Source organism: Hyla sarda, chromosome 5, assembly GCF_029499605.1.
Source record: "Hyla sarda isolate aHylSar1 chromosome 5, aHylSar1.hap1, whole genome shotgun sequence".
Classification (NCBI taxonomy): domain Eukaryota; kingdom Metazoa; phylum Chordata; class Amphibia; order Anura; family Hylidae; genus Hyla; species Hyla sarda.
The window spans coordinates 326,486,702-326,504,833 of NC_079193.1; the positions used below are offsets into that span (position 1 = coordinate 326,486,702).

Here is an 18,132-nt window from a genome sequence, read left to right on the forward strand (position 1 = left end):
TATTACAAATCTGTTTAACTTTCTGGAGCCAGTTGATATAATTTTTTTTTTTCCTGGAATACCCCTTTAACTGTATGATCATATGTGCATATAACTAGAGCAAGTTACATCTGTTATAGCTTACTTTAACAATGCCACAATGACAGATGCAGTGCTAGGATTGGACTGGTGGGGCATGTGCCCTGATTGTAGTTGCCAGGAGTCGACCAACAGCAACTCTGCCTTGACCAGGATATACATATAGGGCTTAAAGGGGCACTCTGGTAAAAAAAAAATGTATCAATTGGTGCCAGAAAGTTAAACAGATTTGTAAATTACCTCTATTAAAAAATCCTTCCAGCTACATTTATCAGCAGCTGTATGCTCCAGAGGAAGTTGAGTACTTCTTATCAGTCTGACCACAGTGCTCTCTGCTGACACCTCTGTCTGTGTCAGGAACTGCATAGAGTCGGAACAAATTCCCACAGCAAACCTCTCCTGCTCTGGAGAATTCCTGACATGGACAGAGGTGTCGGCAGAGAGCACTGTGGTCAGACATAACAGAACAACTCAATTTCCTCTGAAGTATACAGCAGCTGATAAGTACTGGAAGGATTTAGATTTTTTTAATAGAAGTAATTTACAAATCTGTTTAACTTTCTGGCACCAGTTGATTAAAAAAAAGAAAAAAGTTTTCCACCGGAGTACCCCTTTAAGATAATGAACCAAATCTTTCCCTTGAGTGAGGGAAAGACAAGCTTTGACAAACCGTGACACCAATGATGGACCTGAATTGGAATGGATTTTAACCAATCATGACAGATGTCATTGACTATAATGGGGGGTCTATTAGGTTTTTCTTTGGGTTTCCAGAATTTTTGACAGCAAGTACATGGGAGTCTGCAGTGTTATTCTGACCATTAAAAATACAGAAACCCCCCGTTGAAACCAAAAATTCCAATGTGAACAGAGCCTATCTTGTAGACAGGAAACAAAACTTAATGTAAGCAAATACTTCTCTGGTGATGGTTCCATGAAATAACCTTATTATTTGTAGGGTATGGATTTATACAGTTCCATGAAAGGCTAGAAGTAAGCATGTGTCAAACATATTTTACACTCATTGGGGAAATATTTTCAAAGAATGTCTACGGTAGAGCTATTTTCCCATGTTTATTTGGGCGGCGGGTTTGACTAGTGTGCGTCTTATTTACCAAGAAGGTGCCGGAGGATGATGAATTTTGCGCAGCTCTGCTGTGGCAGGAAAAGCTCTACCACATACACTTTTTGTATACGCTTGTAAGGGAGAGACGCAGACACTTTCCCAGGTCCTGAATTTGGCAAGTAAGGTGGTTTTGCGCTTCAGCCACTACTGTGCCAGCCCAGGAGGCTATGTCAAAGGTAGGGACAGTTTTACTTGGATTTTAGACGCCGCAATCAAATTTCAGCGTCTAAGGGGTTAATGCCGGAGATCATGTTGGTCAGTGATGTCTGGCATTAGACACGGGTCCCGGTGGCAGATAGCAGCCAAACCACCCAGCTATGACCCACGCTCAGCTCCTGACCGCTCATCATAGAATGGGAGCATCACAAGGGCGTCAAGGTATGCCGTCCTCCCCAAGAGGTTAAAGGTTACAGTTGAATTGCGGTAGGTAGAAGTGTTTCTTACGGCTACTTGTAGGTGGTGTAGCTTAGTGCCTACAAAAGTACCTCTGCGCAAAAAACTGCGACTTTTGTCAAAAGTCGGACATAATAAATACGTAACCGCTGCATGGTCAAAAAGAAAAAGGTCTACGGGAAGGCAAAAACAGTGAGATTGTCCATATCAAAAGGCGCTTCAAAGTTGCAAAATATGCCGCTTGCGCCTGAACTGCACCAAAACATAGACAAAAAGACAGCTCGAAAAGCAATGAGAAATCTCCGCCATTATCTTCATGGATGGTAATGTTCAAATAGGATTGGATATTGGATATTTTTCAAATGTTTTGCTGTCATTGCGCAATGGATGTGTAATGGAACGAAGGCCAGTAACGATGTGAACAAAGCTTCAAAAAAGAAAAAAATCTGAAACCAGATGAAACGCAAAAAAAATTACCAGAGAGAATCCTTACCCACTTCAACCCTGCAAATAAGAAAACAACAAATGGAACAATCACCCCATGACCTATTGATTTGTATATGTCGTCCAATTCTACGCTTCTATTATCTCCGCCGCTTTGTAATCAGGCGCCGCATCCACAAAGAAGAACTATAAGAAAAAAAAATCATTCCAAATGAAAATAACTAGAGATCAGATCTGATAGGAAGAAGCAGCAGAGACAATAGAGCAGCGGTATTCTTTGCTTTAACCCTTAGACTCCTGCTCCTTTTTTTTATTATTAGAAGGTTGCGGTATTATTTCTGATGGTAACAGAAGGGACTTAAGTGCAGTTGGTGATTACTTAACCTGAATTAGGGAGTGGAGAAAAAAAAAAAAGAGCATTTCACGTTATTAAACCAGCCCCAATACGTTACAAGTCATCGCAATTATAATTGACCTACATGTATTATTGGGCTCCATATCTTCATTAGAGCCGGGATATTGGATTGGATGGGAAGAACTGGTCATTTAGTACTTTTTTTTTAATTTGACATAATCCAGTGCCGCCTGTGAAATTAATTCACCTTTGATATATGTATAAGGCTAGGCTTACACCACCTTCACGCCAAACGTGTACAACTGGATGTTCATAGATCTGTATACATCATAATAAATACAATTTACATTTTTTTTCTGCATAGAATTATATTTAAACGCTTTGTCGACCAGTCAAAGGACTAGCAGTAAGAAATGGACACACATCTGGCCAATAATAGTCCATGTTAGATTTCAGGATACGTTAAATATCATCCCCCAGCCTAGTGCAAACCTCTTAAGCCCAACTAGAAATCCATTTTTTATCAATTGTTCAATATTACAAAAATATCTCTTATTCCGTTTAAAAATAATCAGCTACACAGAGGCAAAATATTTTCCTTTTTTTTTTGAATAATATAATAAATGTTATTATAAAAAAAAAAAAGAAAACATATTACCTCTTTGTAAACTGAACTAAAGAGACTTATTTTTATAATACTGCAGTTTATTATAAAGTCAAATGTAACATGAGAAATAAGAAAACTCAGCACCTGCCTGTACATGGAATAGAGCAGCATGGCCTCATATCATAATCCCAGTCACGTATCCGTGGCACTTTATTTATATTATTTATATATTATATCATTTATTTAATTTATATATATATATATATATATATATATATATATATATATATACACAACAACAGAAGAATACAGCAGCACACTGCAGCACAAAGATACAGAAAAAACATGAAATGCTATACAGCTATAGTGCAAAAAATGAAAAAGTGAGGTACTTAGCTCAGTGTATATTTAGCCTAGCAGCGTGCACCTGTATGCCAGGTCCATATAGTAGTTTGGTATCAGTAGTGCTGGCTAACTTATCCTTGTTTTATATATATATTTATATATATTTATATAAATAAATACATATATATATTATAATATATAATAGAGTGGTCTCAACCAGTGGCCCTCCGGATGTTGCAAAACTTCAACTCCCAGCCTTCACAGGATCATGATACAGATGCCTTTTATTATCTATATTAAAGCTGCAGTATCACTAACTAGGACATAGCTGACGGTAGAATTCTGTAATGAAAAAAATAAGAAAAATTGGCTTCCACTTTATTGGGTATATTGACTTCCATTGAATCGACACTATAGGGCAGTGGTCTGAAACTGTGGCCCTCCGGATGTAGCAAAACTTCAACTCCCAGCATGCCCGGACAGCCGTTGGCAACATCTGTTGCAACATCTGGAGGGCCACAGTTTCAGACCACTGATATAGAAGATCGAGAAAAAAATATTTAAAAAAAAAATCTGGATTTTATTTCTACAACTGAGGATTTCCCCATGCAAAATGACACAACTGTGCTACCGTAAGTGTCCATTTCCATTAATAGTGTCCATTCCAGGTAGGACATCTCAGTCTATGTATATGTTCCTATTAAATATCCCAATAATACCGAATGAATCATTTCTTCATAAAGGACCTTCGGCTCCATACGTACCTTCGGTATTATTATACATATATCATAAGTGTTGTCTTCAAGCATTCTCTGATCCCGAGCAGGTCCTTCTGCCTTGGGAGGGGGGTTATTTTGAGCAGCCTGGGGACATTTCCTGAAGAGAAGAAGTAGGGAAGTAAAGAAGAGCAGGGACACCTCTTTGTTTTCTGCAACCACCACCATTACTTAATGCAAAAACAAACAGACTGTAAAGCAAAAAAAAAAAAAAGAAAAAAAGAAAGAAAAAAATGAAGTAACAGAAGGGGATTAGTGGAGACATGTGAAAGAGAGGCTGGGATTGTAACTGCACTGTCTGCACAGTGATGAGTCCCAGGCAGAGGAGCAGCCAGGAGGAGCTCTGCATCCAGATGGCCAGGGAAAGTGCTGCTCTTGGGTTACTGCAGGGCAGGCAGCCTGGGAGCATGTTACAAGTCCACCAGGTCTAAGAGAGGAGAGAACAAGGGAGAGTGTGAGTATAAAGAAGTCACTGGCAATGTGCTCTCCCCATTGTTAGCATTACTTGACCCCCTGTGACCTGTGCAAGACACAGATGTCTGCTACCTCTATCACCTCCCACTGCTGGGGAGCCCTCCCACCCTTGCACCTGGGTAGCTGAGCCTGGCTGTCTGCTGCCAGTGTGCTGCCTGACTTTACAGGGAGAGCTAGAGAAATATTGAAGAGAAGAAGGAAGGAGGAGGAGGAGGAGGAGGAGGAGGGGAGGAAGAGATTGCAGCCTTATGCTGGAGATCAGCGCAGATCAGGCTCCTTCCTCCTCCATGACAGAGCCACACACCACTGCTGCCTCTCTGCAGACCACCAGTGACAGCAGCCAGCAGCCTTGACATCTCCAGACCACTCTTGTCTGCAACACCAGGATCTTGTCAATTTAGCCTGGAGGAGCCCCCCTAGCCCTGCTCCCCCCTCCCCACCCCCTGCCTCCTCAGTCCTCAGGAGCTGTGGGCAGCTGGAGTTCTTCACTTAGTTTGGACTTGGATCATCTGGACTTGCAGCATTCCTCTTCTTCTCCACCACCACCACCACCACCACCTTGGTTATTATTACTTTGCACCCCCCTCCTTCTCCCCCAACCTTCTTCACTTCTGCACATCAGACAACAGGAACTTTTATTTGCAGTTACTGTACAAGCCTGTGGCGAATGGTGGGAATTTCAAGCCCCTTCCAGTGTAAGTAGAATCAAGTAATGTCTCTGTGCTTCTCAATGAGCTGCTGGACCTGGGACCCCCTTATCTTGTATCCCCCCAGCTCCGCAGATAAAGCATTACAGGGGCTGCAGGGTGGATGTGCATCAGGGTAACCATGTGTATGGGGGGCTGCATAGTCTGGAGTCATGTTCATTACAGGGGCTGAAGGGTGAATGTGCATCAGGGTAACTATGTGTATGGGGTACTGCATAGTCTGGAGTCATGTACATTACAGGGGTTACAGGGTGGATGTGCATCAGGGTAACTATATGTATAAGGGGCTGCATAGTCTGGAGTCATGTACATTACAGGGGCTGCAGGGTGGATGTGCATCAGGGTAACTATGTGTATGGGGTACTGCATAGTCTGGAGTCATGTACATTACAGGGGTTACAGGGTGGATGTGCATCAGGATAACTATGTGTATGGGGGGCTGATCAGTCTGGAGTCATGTACATTACAGGTGTTACAGGGTGGATACGCATCAGGGTAACTATGTGTATGGGGGGCTGCATAGTCTGGAGGCATGTACATTACAGGGGTTACAGGGTGGATGTGCATCAGGGTAACCATGTGTATGGGGGCTGCACAGTCTGGAGTCATGTACATTACAGGGGTTACAGGGTGGATGTGCATCAGGGTAACCATGTGTATGGGGGCTGCACAGTCTGGAGTCATGTACATTACAGGGGTTACAGGGTGGATGTGCATCAGGGTAACCATGTGTATGGGGGCTGCACAGTCTGGAGTCATGTACATTACAGGGACTGCAGAGTGGATGTGCATCAAGGCAACCATGTGTATGGGGGACTGCACTGTCTGGAGTCATGTACATTACAGGGGCTGCAGGGTGGATGTGCATCAGGGTAACCATGTGTATGGGGGCTGCATAGTCTGGAGTCATGTACATTACAGGGGCTGCAGGGTGGATGTGCATCAGGGTAACCATGTGTATGGGGGGCTGCATAGCGCATAGAAGTGCATTGCATTATTATTTTATGTTGCATCTGAGAGTTGGAGTTTCTACAGTTTTAACCTTATAATTGTGTCTGTGAGTGATGGGCACATTATATTTATCTATGGGGTTGACCCCCCCAATTATAATTATTATTTGCATCTTTTCAATAGGCTTTAAAAATAATTGAGATTTAGCTTCACATTGTATGTTGCAATAGGGGTGCTTTACATATTGACCTATATTGATGCTTGAACATCTGTTTAGTTGCTTGTTCTATTCTATGTTCTTATAGACATTTTTTTTTAGCATCCCCATGCTGGCCATAATGGGTTCAGCTTATATACATAGAACAAAGACTTCTTTAAAATGATGCTAAACATAGGAGACTCTGAATATACTGCAGCCAGACAGTAAAAGCTCTGGGTGATAACATGTATCCATGTATGTCCATCTCTGTCTCCTCTACTGTATACAGACATACTGTATGTACACTAAGGTGCGAGGCTGGCTGACATAAAACAGGAACTGACTTACACTCCATATACAGTATGTTAATAGCAAGACAAGGTATAGTCACCACAGAGTGTCTTACAATTGGCAAAAGTTAAGTTGCATTATTATTATTATTATTATTATTATTATTATTATTATTAAGAAGAAGAATACACACTCATATACACTAATACATAATAATAATAATAAGAAGAAGAAGAAGAAGAAGAATACACACTCATATACACTAATACATAATAATAATAATAATAAGAAGAAGAAGAATACACACTCATATACACTAATACATAATAATAATAAGAAGAAGAAGAAGAATACACACTCATATACACTAATACATAATTATCATAATAATCATTATTATTATTATGTATTAGTGTAAATGAGTGTGTATTCTTCTTTTTATTATTATTATTATTATTATAAGAAGAAGAATACATACTCATATACACTAATACATGATAATAATAAGAAGAAGAATACACACTCATATACACTAATACATGATAATAATAATAATAAGAAGAAGAAGAATACACACTCATATACTAATACATAATAAGGATTATAATAATAATTATTATTATTATGTATTAGTTTATATGAGTGTGTATTCTTCTTCTTCTTATTATTATAAGAAGAAGAAGAATACACACTCATATACCCTAATACATGATGATAATAATAATAAGAAGAAGAATACACACTCATATACCCTAATACATGATAATAATAATAATACACACTGATATAGACTAATACATAATAATAATAATAATAAAAATAAGAATAAACACTCATATACACTAATACATGATAATAATAGTAATAATAATAATAATAATAATAAAAATAAGAATACACACTCATATACACTAATACATGATGATAATAATAATAATAATAATAATAGGAAGAAGAAGAATACACACTGATATAGACTAATACATAATAATTATAATAATAATAAAAATAAGAATACACCCTCATATACACTAATACATAATAATACCAGAGAGTTTTTATGAGGTCCATGTTAATTTCGACCCCTTATACCAGTATTTCCCAACCAGGGTGCCTCCAGCTGTTGCAAAACTACAACTCCCAGCATGCCCGGACAGCCTTCGGCTGTCCGGGCATGCTGGGAGTTGTAGTTTTGCAACAGCTGGAGGCACCCTAGTTTGGAAACACTGCCTTATACATTCAGATATAGAGTAGTAGATGTCTGGACTCTAGGATGGGGGGGTCCATCTCCCTGGCTGTAAATCATAGCCACATGATGATGACCCCTTTCATTGCCTAATGCACAGATGTAGGTGCCTGTGGTCTGGGGCAGACCCTCAGCTCTCTGGCCTATAGGCTGACAGAGAAGTATGTTTCTGTATATTGTTGCTGGAGCCTTTAATCCTGGGGTGGAAATGATCAGGCATCTGGCCTTGCAGAGCAGATTGAGTGTGGCCAGAGATAAGCAGGAGCAGCTTTGGGTGGCTGATAGTGAGCTCTGTTTCCTGGTGGGACACACAATGTCAGCCATAGTTTCCTTGCTGTGGAAGCAGATTTCCTTAGGAAACCCAGGCAGCTTCCTCCAGTGTTTTTTAGGCTCCAGCAAACCTTTCCAGGAAATGTCCATTCACATCAATAGGAGCAGTTTGCGTGGAAAATGTGGATTTTGCGGGTGTAAAAAGGCTCTTTGTGGCCATATGGATGGTGAAGGCTCCAGCACAGCTTTGCTGCTTCTATATTTGGTTACACTGGATCATTTTACTCATCAAGCTGTGTGTCTGAGGCCAAGGACACTGCACACATTGCCTAGAGAGGGGGCTTGAGCCCCTGCCCTATTGATACTGGGCAGTGGGGCATCATAATGTGGGCATTTATGTTCCCCTTTTTTTCACTTCAGCCCCTGCCTCCAAAAATGTCTGTGCAAGTAGTCCACTATTACTGGGGTATATCATAGCAATCCTTGATCAATCTATAGGACCCAACAATTATCTATAGAAAGGAAATAATGGAAAAAAATAAATAAAGCCTGATGCTGTTAACCCATTGGCAGTAGGATGTGGTGTCCTGTGGGGGTTATACTTACACTACATGTAGAGATGACTTTGGTTTGGGTTGTATTTATCATTTGTGCAATGGATGTTTCTTCACATGTACTTTGTGATGTTAAATGATCTTCTATTGGACATTGATGCATGTGATGTTGTAGTGCCAGCCATTGTGTGTCCCTGTGAGATGGCCAGTCATGGTGGAGGGGGTTATCAGGGCAGTGCACTTGGCAGCTATGGATGCACCTTTCATGATGTCTATTTTCCAATTAAAGAAAGAAGTGATTCTAATAGCAGATAGCTGAGTGTATATTGTGTGCTGTGGGAAGCTGTCATGTGTCCTGTTATCAGCTATGGGGGGATCTGGGGACTGGGGGCTCTGTTCTCACGCTCATGTCTGGGTCCCTCCTTATGGAGCAAATGTCTTATCGTCCTCATTCCCAGCAGTCACAATCTGCCACCATTAGTGTGATGGGCACCAGAGCTGTCAATTGTCTGACTATATACATATATACACACAACTAATGCATCTATAGTGTCTGTCTCATATCTATGTCTGTCTATAATATATATAATGCCTATATAGCCAATACTATCAATAACTATCAATCTCATATCTGTCTAAAAACCTCAAACATCTATCTATTTGTCTATCTATCTATCTATCTATCATCTATCTATCTCATATCTATTATCTATCTATCTATCTAACATCTATCTCATATCTGTCTATCTCATATCTATTATCTATCTATCTCATATCTATCTATCTCATATATATCTATATCATATCTATCTATCTCATATATATATATATATATCTCATATCTATCTATCTATCTATCTATCATCTATCTATCTCATATTTATTATCTATCTATCTATCTATCTAACATCTATCTCATATCTATCTATCTCATATATATCTATATCATATCTATCTATCTATCTATCTATCTATCTATCTATCTATCTATTATCTATCTCATATCTATTATCTATCTATCTGCTATGTCATATCTATCTATCTCATATATATCTATCTCATATCTATCTATCTATCATCTATCTCATATCTATTATCTATCTATCTATCTATCTGCTATCTATGTCATATCTATTATCGATCTATTATCTATCTATCTCATATCTATATATTTTTTTTATCTATCTAAAGACTAATATCTGTTTGTTTATATATCTATCTTATAACTATCCTATATACAGTATATCTATTTATCTATCTCACTGTTTCCCAACCAGGGTGCCTCCAGCCGTTGGCTGTCCAGGCATGCTGGGAGTTGTAGTTTTGCAACAGCTGGAGGCACCATGGTTGAGAAACACTGATTTATCTTATAACTATCTCTCTCATATCTATCTTTTTTTTTTTTATTATTAATCTAATAACTAATATCTTTATGTTTGTCTCTCTGTCTATAGGCAGATAGATAGATAGATAGATAGATATGAGATAGATAGATAGATATGAGATAGATAGATAATAGATATGAGATAGATAGATAATAGCTAGATATGAGATAGATAGTTTGTCTCTCTATCTATTTTATACTGTAATCGTATATCTATCTAACCCTGGTTGAGAAACACTGATTTATCTAATAACTATCTCTCTCATATTTATCTTTCTAATCTATCTAATAACTAATATCTATCTGTTTTTCTGTCTATTTTATACTGTAATCGTATATCTATCTAATATCTATCTGTTTGTCTCTCTATCTATCTCTTTTATACTGTAATCGTATATCTATCTATCCTTCCATTTGGTTATATTTCAGCCTATTTGACCAATACAGCTGTGGTTTTTAATATTTAGATTGAGTTTGATAGAGAAAGGGTTAATACGTAAAGTTTGTCAAGCAGTTTAATAATTTGTTCTAAAAGTGTAAAAACATAAATGTACAATCAGTAAATACAATATAATGAATATCTTTTTGTTACTTAAAAACAATGTAAAGGTAATTTATATAACAATTATTATTATAGCTGATTGTGAAGCCAATAGTGAACAGTGTAAGTCCAGGGGATAACACCTGTCTGTATCTTCATCCTGTACAGAATAATAACATAATAACAAGATACAAGTGCACAGGTAGGGGAAGGACACTGATAGAGGGTATACACAACATACTCTGCAGCTTCATGTGCTAGTCGGGTATATTGTGCTAGTTAATCGTGTGTTAAGTCATAAATGTACAAAATGTACAGAATGATGTGTGTGTGTGTGTGTGTGTGTGTGTATATATATATAATTATTTCAATTGTATATATGTCTATATTTTAAAAATCGTCAGAAATTGGCAAGATGTGAGATACATATATATAATTTAAGATATTTGTCATCTATTTAAAACAGTGTTTCTAAACCAGGGAGCCTCCAGCTGTTGCAAAACTACAACTTCCAGTATGCCCGGACAGCCTTCGGCTGTCCGGGCATGCTGGCAGTTGTAGTTTTGCAACAGCTGGAGGCACCATGGTAGGGAAACACTGATTTAGATATATAAACAGATACGTTTTAAATACAGATGTAAATAGGATATTGTATACATGCACAGATAGAGGTAATAAATAAATAGATAGATAGATATGAGATAGATGGATATGAGATAGATAGATATGAGATAGACAGATAGATGGATATGAGGTAGATAGATAGATAGATAGATAGATATGAGATATATAGATATGAGATAGATAGATAGATAGATAGATATGAGATAGATAGAGAGAGAGATAATAGATAGATATGAAATAGATAGATATGAGATAGATATGAGATAGATAGATAATAGATAGATATGAGATAGGGAGATAGATATGAGATAGATAGATAATAGATAGATAGATATGAGAGATAGATAGATATGAGATAGATATAGAGATAGATAGAGATAATAGATAGATATGAAATAGATAGATATGAGATAGATAGATAGATAGATAGATATGAGATAGATAGATAATAGATATGAGATAGATAATTTATAGATATGAGATAGATAGATAATAGATAGATATAAGATACAAGATAGATAGATAGATAATAGATGATAGATAATAGATAATAGATGATAGGTAATGACATGAGAGCTCAGGACCTCTGTGTACAGTCAGTATCAGCACAATGAAGCCAGGAGTGTCATCTGTTGTGTTTCTCACATTACACGGAGGATGGATACATTCACAGATCGGAGGGAACAATAGTTACAGTCAGCTCTGCTACAATATATACAGGTTTATTTCTTTGTTGTTATGTTGTAGTATCTTTCTTAAAGACAATAATCTGCCTTATATAAAATATGTAATGATAATAATCATTCAAGCAGCTGTATACATTAGAGATAGATAATATCCTGTCTATTCAGCTGCTGAACTGGTAGTCCTATACATAGACTGTATGAAGAGATATTACTAGTGCTGTGTTTTACATTATTAGTCCTGGATTTGTAAGGGACCCCCATGTATGTACAGTGACACCAACAGTGAGAGGTATCTCATTCCCCAGAACATCACACACAATACCTGCCTGGAAATAGTGCTTTATATTACTATCAAGACACCATCACAGAGTGCAGCTCATAGGAACCTTTATTTGGTAATAAAATGGCTTGGAAATATACATATTTGGTGTCATAAAGCCAGAGAAATGATTTACATTCTCTCCCTACCTTATCATTGTAGCTATAAATCTATCTATCTATCTATCTATCTATCTATCTCATATCTATCTATATCTGTCTATCTATCTATCTATCTATCTATCTATCTCATATCTATCTAATATCTATCTATCTATCTATCTATCTATCTATCTCATATCTATCTATCTATCTATCTATCTATCTATCTATCTATCTCATATCTATCTATCTCATATCTATCTATCTCATATCTATCTATCCATCTAATATCTATCTATCTATCTATCTCAAATCTATCTATCTATGTCTGTCTATCTATCTATCTATCTATCTATCTATCTATCTATCTATCTCATATCTATCTATCCATCTAATGTCTATCTATCTATCTCATATCTATCTATCCATCTAATGTCTATCTATCTATCTCATATCTATCTATCCATCTAATGTCTATCTATCTATCTCATATCTATCTATCCATCTAATGTCTATCTATCTATCTCATATCTATCTATCCATCTAATGTCTATCTATCTATCTCATATCTATCTATCCATCTAATGTCTATCTATCTATCTCATATCTATCTATCTATCAGTCTACCTATCTAGCCAGCATATATTATCTATTTAGCTATTTAATTATATGTTTATATGTATATTTGCACATTTGTATTCTAAGTTATCTATCAATGTTTTAATATTTATGTCTGTAATATTGATTTATTCTATCTACTGTCTGTCCATATATCTATATATCTACTACCATTCTGTTGGTCTTTCTATCTTATTGTATTATCTATTTAGCTATTTATATGTATGTGTGCATATTTGTAGTATAAGCTATTACTTTTAACTATCTATTTATCTTCATGTGTCTGTACCTTCTATCTATTGTCTATCTCATATACATCTATCTATCTACCTGCCTGCTATTATCTATTTTAAATGCACATTTAATTATGTATTGAAAATATATTTATATATATATACATATATATATATATATATATATATGGTCATTTGACTAATATCTCACTATTGATTTATGAATATCTATATCTATATCTATCTATCTATCTATTAACTATACATTTCATATGATATTTGCTATTTAATGATAATGTTCTGTATTTATATATATATGCAGATTCTTTGATTATTTGACTAATATATCTATCTATCTATCCATCCATTTTGGTGACTTCATACATATCATGTGTCTATGGGGAAGAATAACAATAATCTAAGGGATTGAAGGGTTCACCTTCTCCTTGGCATCATTGTGTAAACATGAGGGATTATTACCCCTGGCATCAGGATTATCAAAAAACCCCTCCCCTGCCCTCTCCCCTGCCTGAATTACCATTCCCCCATTAGCATGTGAAGCTCCAGCCTGGCACATTACCCCCTGTATATAGGATGTCATATACAATCATTGTCAGCAATTAGCCTGAATAATTAATAAAACAAATTAAACACCATGGAGCTACATATTCCAAAGCATCTGCTGCTGCAAGAGAGAGAAGCGGGGAGCTGCTGGGGATCATATACTGGAATGTTCACTCTTCTTATTATACAGGCAGTTTATGTTTAATTAATACATAGAGGCAATCCAGAACCCAAAACCATGAGCGCAGATGTAGCAGAGCTGAATTGGTCACTTGGAAAAAATAAAAATAAATACAAATTTGTTCTATAGAGAGGCTTGTGTATAATAAAGTGGCATTTGTACGACCCTATTGTTTGCGTGGCAGCGACCTTGATAATGGCGGTGTCTGCGTCAGATTTTTAAGAAATGGCGAGATAAATAAAACATGTCTTGCAGCTTGAACTGGACTGGGCGGCGGTGCTGGTGGGGGGGGTGCTTTTTTTTGGGATGATATATTGGATTAACAATTGATTAAAATATGGTGCAGTTCAAACTCAAATTCAAACGCAAACGCAAACTCAGACTGCTACATCTGTACATATATATGCACATATAGACATGTAATGTACAGATGTAGCAGAGCTGACACATATATGCATATATCAGTGTTTCTCAACCAGGGTGCTTCCAGCTGTTGCAAAACTACAACTCCCAGCATGCCCGGACAGCCAAAGGCTGTCCGGGCATGCTGGGAGTTGTAGTTTTGCAACAGCTGGAGGCACCCTGGTTGGGAAACACTGGTATAAGGGGTCGTGGTCATAAGGGGTCATATATGTGCATATAGATGTAGCAGAGCTGACATATATATGCATATATCTGTGTTTCTCAACCAGGGTGCCTCCAGCTGTTGCAAAACTACAATTCCAAGCATGCTGGGAGTTGTAGTTTTGCAACAGCTGGAGGCACCCTGGTTGGGAAACACTGGTATAAGGGTTCGTGGTCATAAGGGGTCATATATGTGCATATAGATGTAGCAGAGCTGACATATATATGCATATATCTGTGTTTCTCAACTAGGGTGCCTCCAGCTGTTGCAAAACTACAACTCCCAGCATGCTGGGAGTTGTAGTTTTGCAACAGCTGGAGGCACCCTGGTTGGGAAACACTGGTATAAGGGTTCGTGGTCATAAGGGGTCATATATGTGCATATAGATGTAGCAGAGCTGACATATATATGCATATATCAGTGTTTCTCAACCAGGGTGCCTCCAGCTGTTGTAGTTTTGAAACAGCTGGAGGCAGCCTAGTTGGGAAACACTGCCTTATACATTCAGATATAGAGTTGTAGATCTCTGGACTCTTGGATGGGGCATGCTGGGAGTTGTAGTTTTGCAACAGCTGGGGGCACACTGGTGTATATTGTAGGAGGGATTGAGCCGGTGCTATATTGATATAATAACCCATTATTTACATTGCCTTCTGCACAGGGTATTGTCTCCCTTAACTGCTTTATTGGAATCAGTGTCTTAAATCTCTGGCAGCATGCGGTGCCCCCCACCCCCTTCCTCCTGTGTGGTACACACCTTCCTCTTCTGTCTTCTCCCCTGGCCCCTCTTCCATGTGGCCCTGCTGATACTGTAATCTGCCTGCTGCACATTGCTGTCTCCTCAGCCTCACACATTGTGCAGTGCTGATGACAAGCCTCTGGCTCTAGATAAGCTAAGAAGGCTGTTTCATGGATACAGAAGCCACTGCACCTCGCCTGCCCTCAACCACTTATTTTTTCCTCACCTTCCTCTCTATTGTATTCATCATTTTATAATTTTTTTCATGTTTTGTCATGAATATTTTTTTCTTCACATCTAATTCTGAGTTTTGTCATGTTGTAAAAGGCAGTCAGTTTTTTTTCTTATGAACTTTTTAGAATTGACTTTTATTTCATATGTATTTAATCTATCTATCTATCTATTATCTATATCTGTCTATATTTATCTATATCTATCTATTATATATATCTGTCTATATCTATCTATCTATCTATTATCTATATCTGTCTATATTTATCTATATCTATCTATCTATCTATCTATCTATCTATCTATCTATCTATGTTATTATCTATATCTTTCTATATATACCTATTTATCTGCCATGCATCCAAAAATTTTATCACTGTGCACAGGTTTACATTTCAATTTATATTCAATTATGTCTCGGACTCAACGTACATAAAGGTTGTTACACATGATATTGTTATGTACTGTATAAATAGTGTATGCGCTTGTGTGTGTATGAGTATAGTGTATGTGCCTGTGTGTATGAGTACATAGTGTATGTGCCTGTGTGTGTATGAGTATAGTGTATGTTTCTGTGTGTGTATGAGTACATAGTGTATGTGCCTGTGTGTGTATGAGTATAGTGTATGTTTCTGTGTGTGTATGAGTACATAGTGTATGTGCCTGTGTGTGTATGAGTATAGTGTATGTGCTTGTGTGTATGAGTATAGTGTATGTGCCTGTGTGTATGAGTACATAGTGTATGTGCCTGTGTGTGTATGAGTATAGTGTATGTGCTTGCGTGTGTATGAGTATAGTGTATGTGCCTGTGTGTGTATGAGTATAGTGTATGTTTCTGTGTGTGTATGAGTACATAGTGTATGTGCCTGTGTGTGTATGAGTACATAGTGTATGTGCCTGTGTGTGTATGAGTACATAGTGTATGTGCCTGTGTGTGTATGAGTATAGTGTATGTGCCTGCGTGTGTATGAGTATAGTGTATGTGCCTGTGTGTGTATGAGTATAGTGTATGTGCCTGCGTGTGTATGAGTATAGTGTATGTGCCTGTGTGTGTATGAGTATAGTGTATGTGCCTGTGTGTGTATGAGTATAGTGTTTGTGCCTGGGTGTGTGAGTACATAGTGCATGTGCCTGTGTGTGTATGAGTATAGTGTATGTGCCTGTGTGTGTGAGTACATAGTGTATGTGCCTGTGTGTGTGAGTACATAGTGTATGTGCCTGTGTGTGTATGAGTAAATAGTGTATGTGCCTGTGTGTGTATGAGTATAGTGTATGTGCCTGTGTGTGTCAGTACATAGTGTATGTGCCTGTGTGTGTATGAGTATAGTGTATGTGCCTGTGTGTGTGTATGAGTATAGTGTATGTGCCTTTGTGTGTATGAGTATAGTGTATGTAACTGTGTGTGTGTATGAGTATAGTGTATGTGCCTTTGTATGTATGAGTATAGTGTGTGTGTGCCTGTGTGTGTGAGTACATAGTGTATGTGCCTGTGTGTGAATGAGTATATAATGTGTGGGCATGTGTGCATATAGTTTATGTGCCTAAATGTTTATCAACATATAGTCTATGTGCCTGTGTGTTTGAATCTGTAGTGTATGTGTCTCTTTGAGTATGTTGTGTATTTGCATGTGTGTATATGAATATATAATGTATGTGCCTGTGTTTATAGTGTATGCACATGTATAAGTATGAGTATACAGTTCATGGTCCTGTGTATGTAGATATAGTAAACTTGTCTGTGTGTATGAATATATAGTGCATGTGCCTAAATGTGAAAGTATATAGTTACTGTGCCTGTGTGTGTATGAGTATATAATGTATAATGTCTGAGGAGTAATAGAGTATACAGTATGGGTATGTAACATATGCCTACATGTGTAGTATATGTGTTTATGCTTATATAGTAGATGTAATGTGCATGTCTGTGTGGAGTATATATGTGTTTATGCTCTAGAATGTATGTGGTTGTAAGTATGGTATGTATTTATACCTATATAGTATACAGTATGTGCCTGTGTGTGTCTGTGCACGTGTCTATGTGTATATAGTGTTTGTGTCTGTGTTTATGAGTGTATAGTATACATGCCTGTGTGTGTCTGAGCATGTGTCTATGTGTATATAGTGTTTGTGTCTTTGTTTATGAGTCTTTAGTATACACTATGTGCCTGTGTGTGTCTGTGCATGTGTCTATGTGTATATAGTGTTTGTGTCTTTCTTTATGAGTGTATAGTATACAGTATGTGCCTGTGTGTGTCTGTGCACTTGTCAATGTGTATATATTGTTTGTGTCTGTGTTTATGATTGTATAGTATATGAGCATGTGTGTGTCTGTGCACGTGTCAATGTGTATATATTGTTTGTGTCTGTGTTTGAGTGTATGGTATATGTGCCTGTGTGTGTGTGCATGTGTCAATGTGTGTATATTGTTTGTGTCTGTGTTTGAGTGTATGGTATATGTGCCTGTGTGTGT

General features: G+C 37.5%; 1 protein-coding gene across 1 annotated transcript in view; it reads left to right on the forward strand.

The window, feature by feature from the left end:
* The first annotated feature begins 4,824 nt into the window (after window positions 1–4,824).
* The window catches only part of RUNX1T1 (RUNX1 partner transcriptional co-repressor 1), a 144,875-nt gene continuing 131,567 nt past the window's right edge, over window positions 4,825–18,132 (forward strand). The window contains exon 1 of the mRNA XM_056522334.1: window positions 4,825–5,293. Within this exon, the coding sequence (XP_056378309.1) occupies window positions 5,266–5,293 (28 nt within the window). The 5' untranslated portion in view covers window positions 4,825–5,265. The remainder of the gene's footprint in view (window positions 5,294–18,132) is intronic.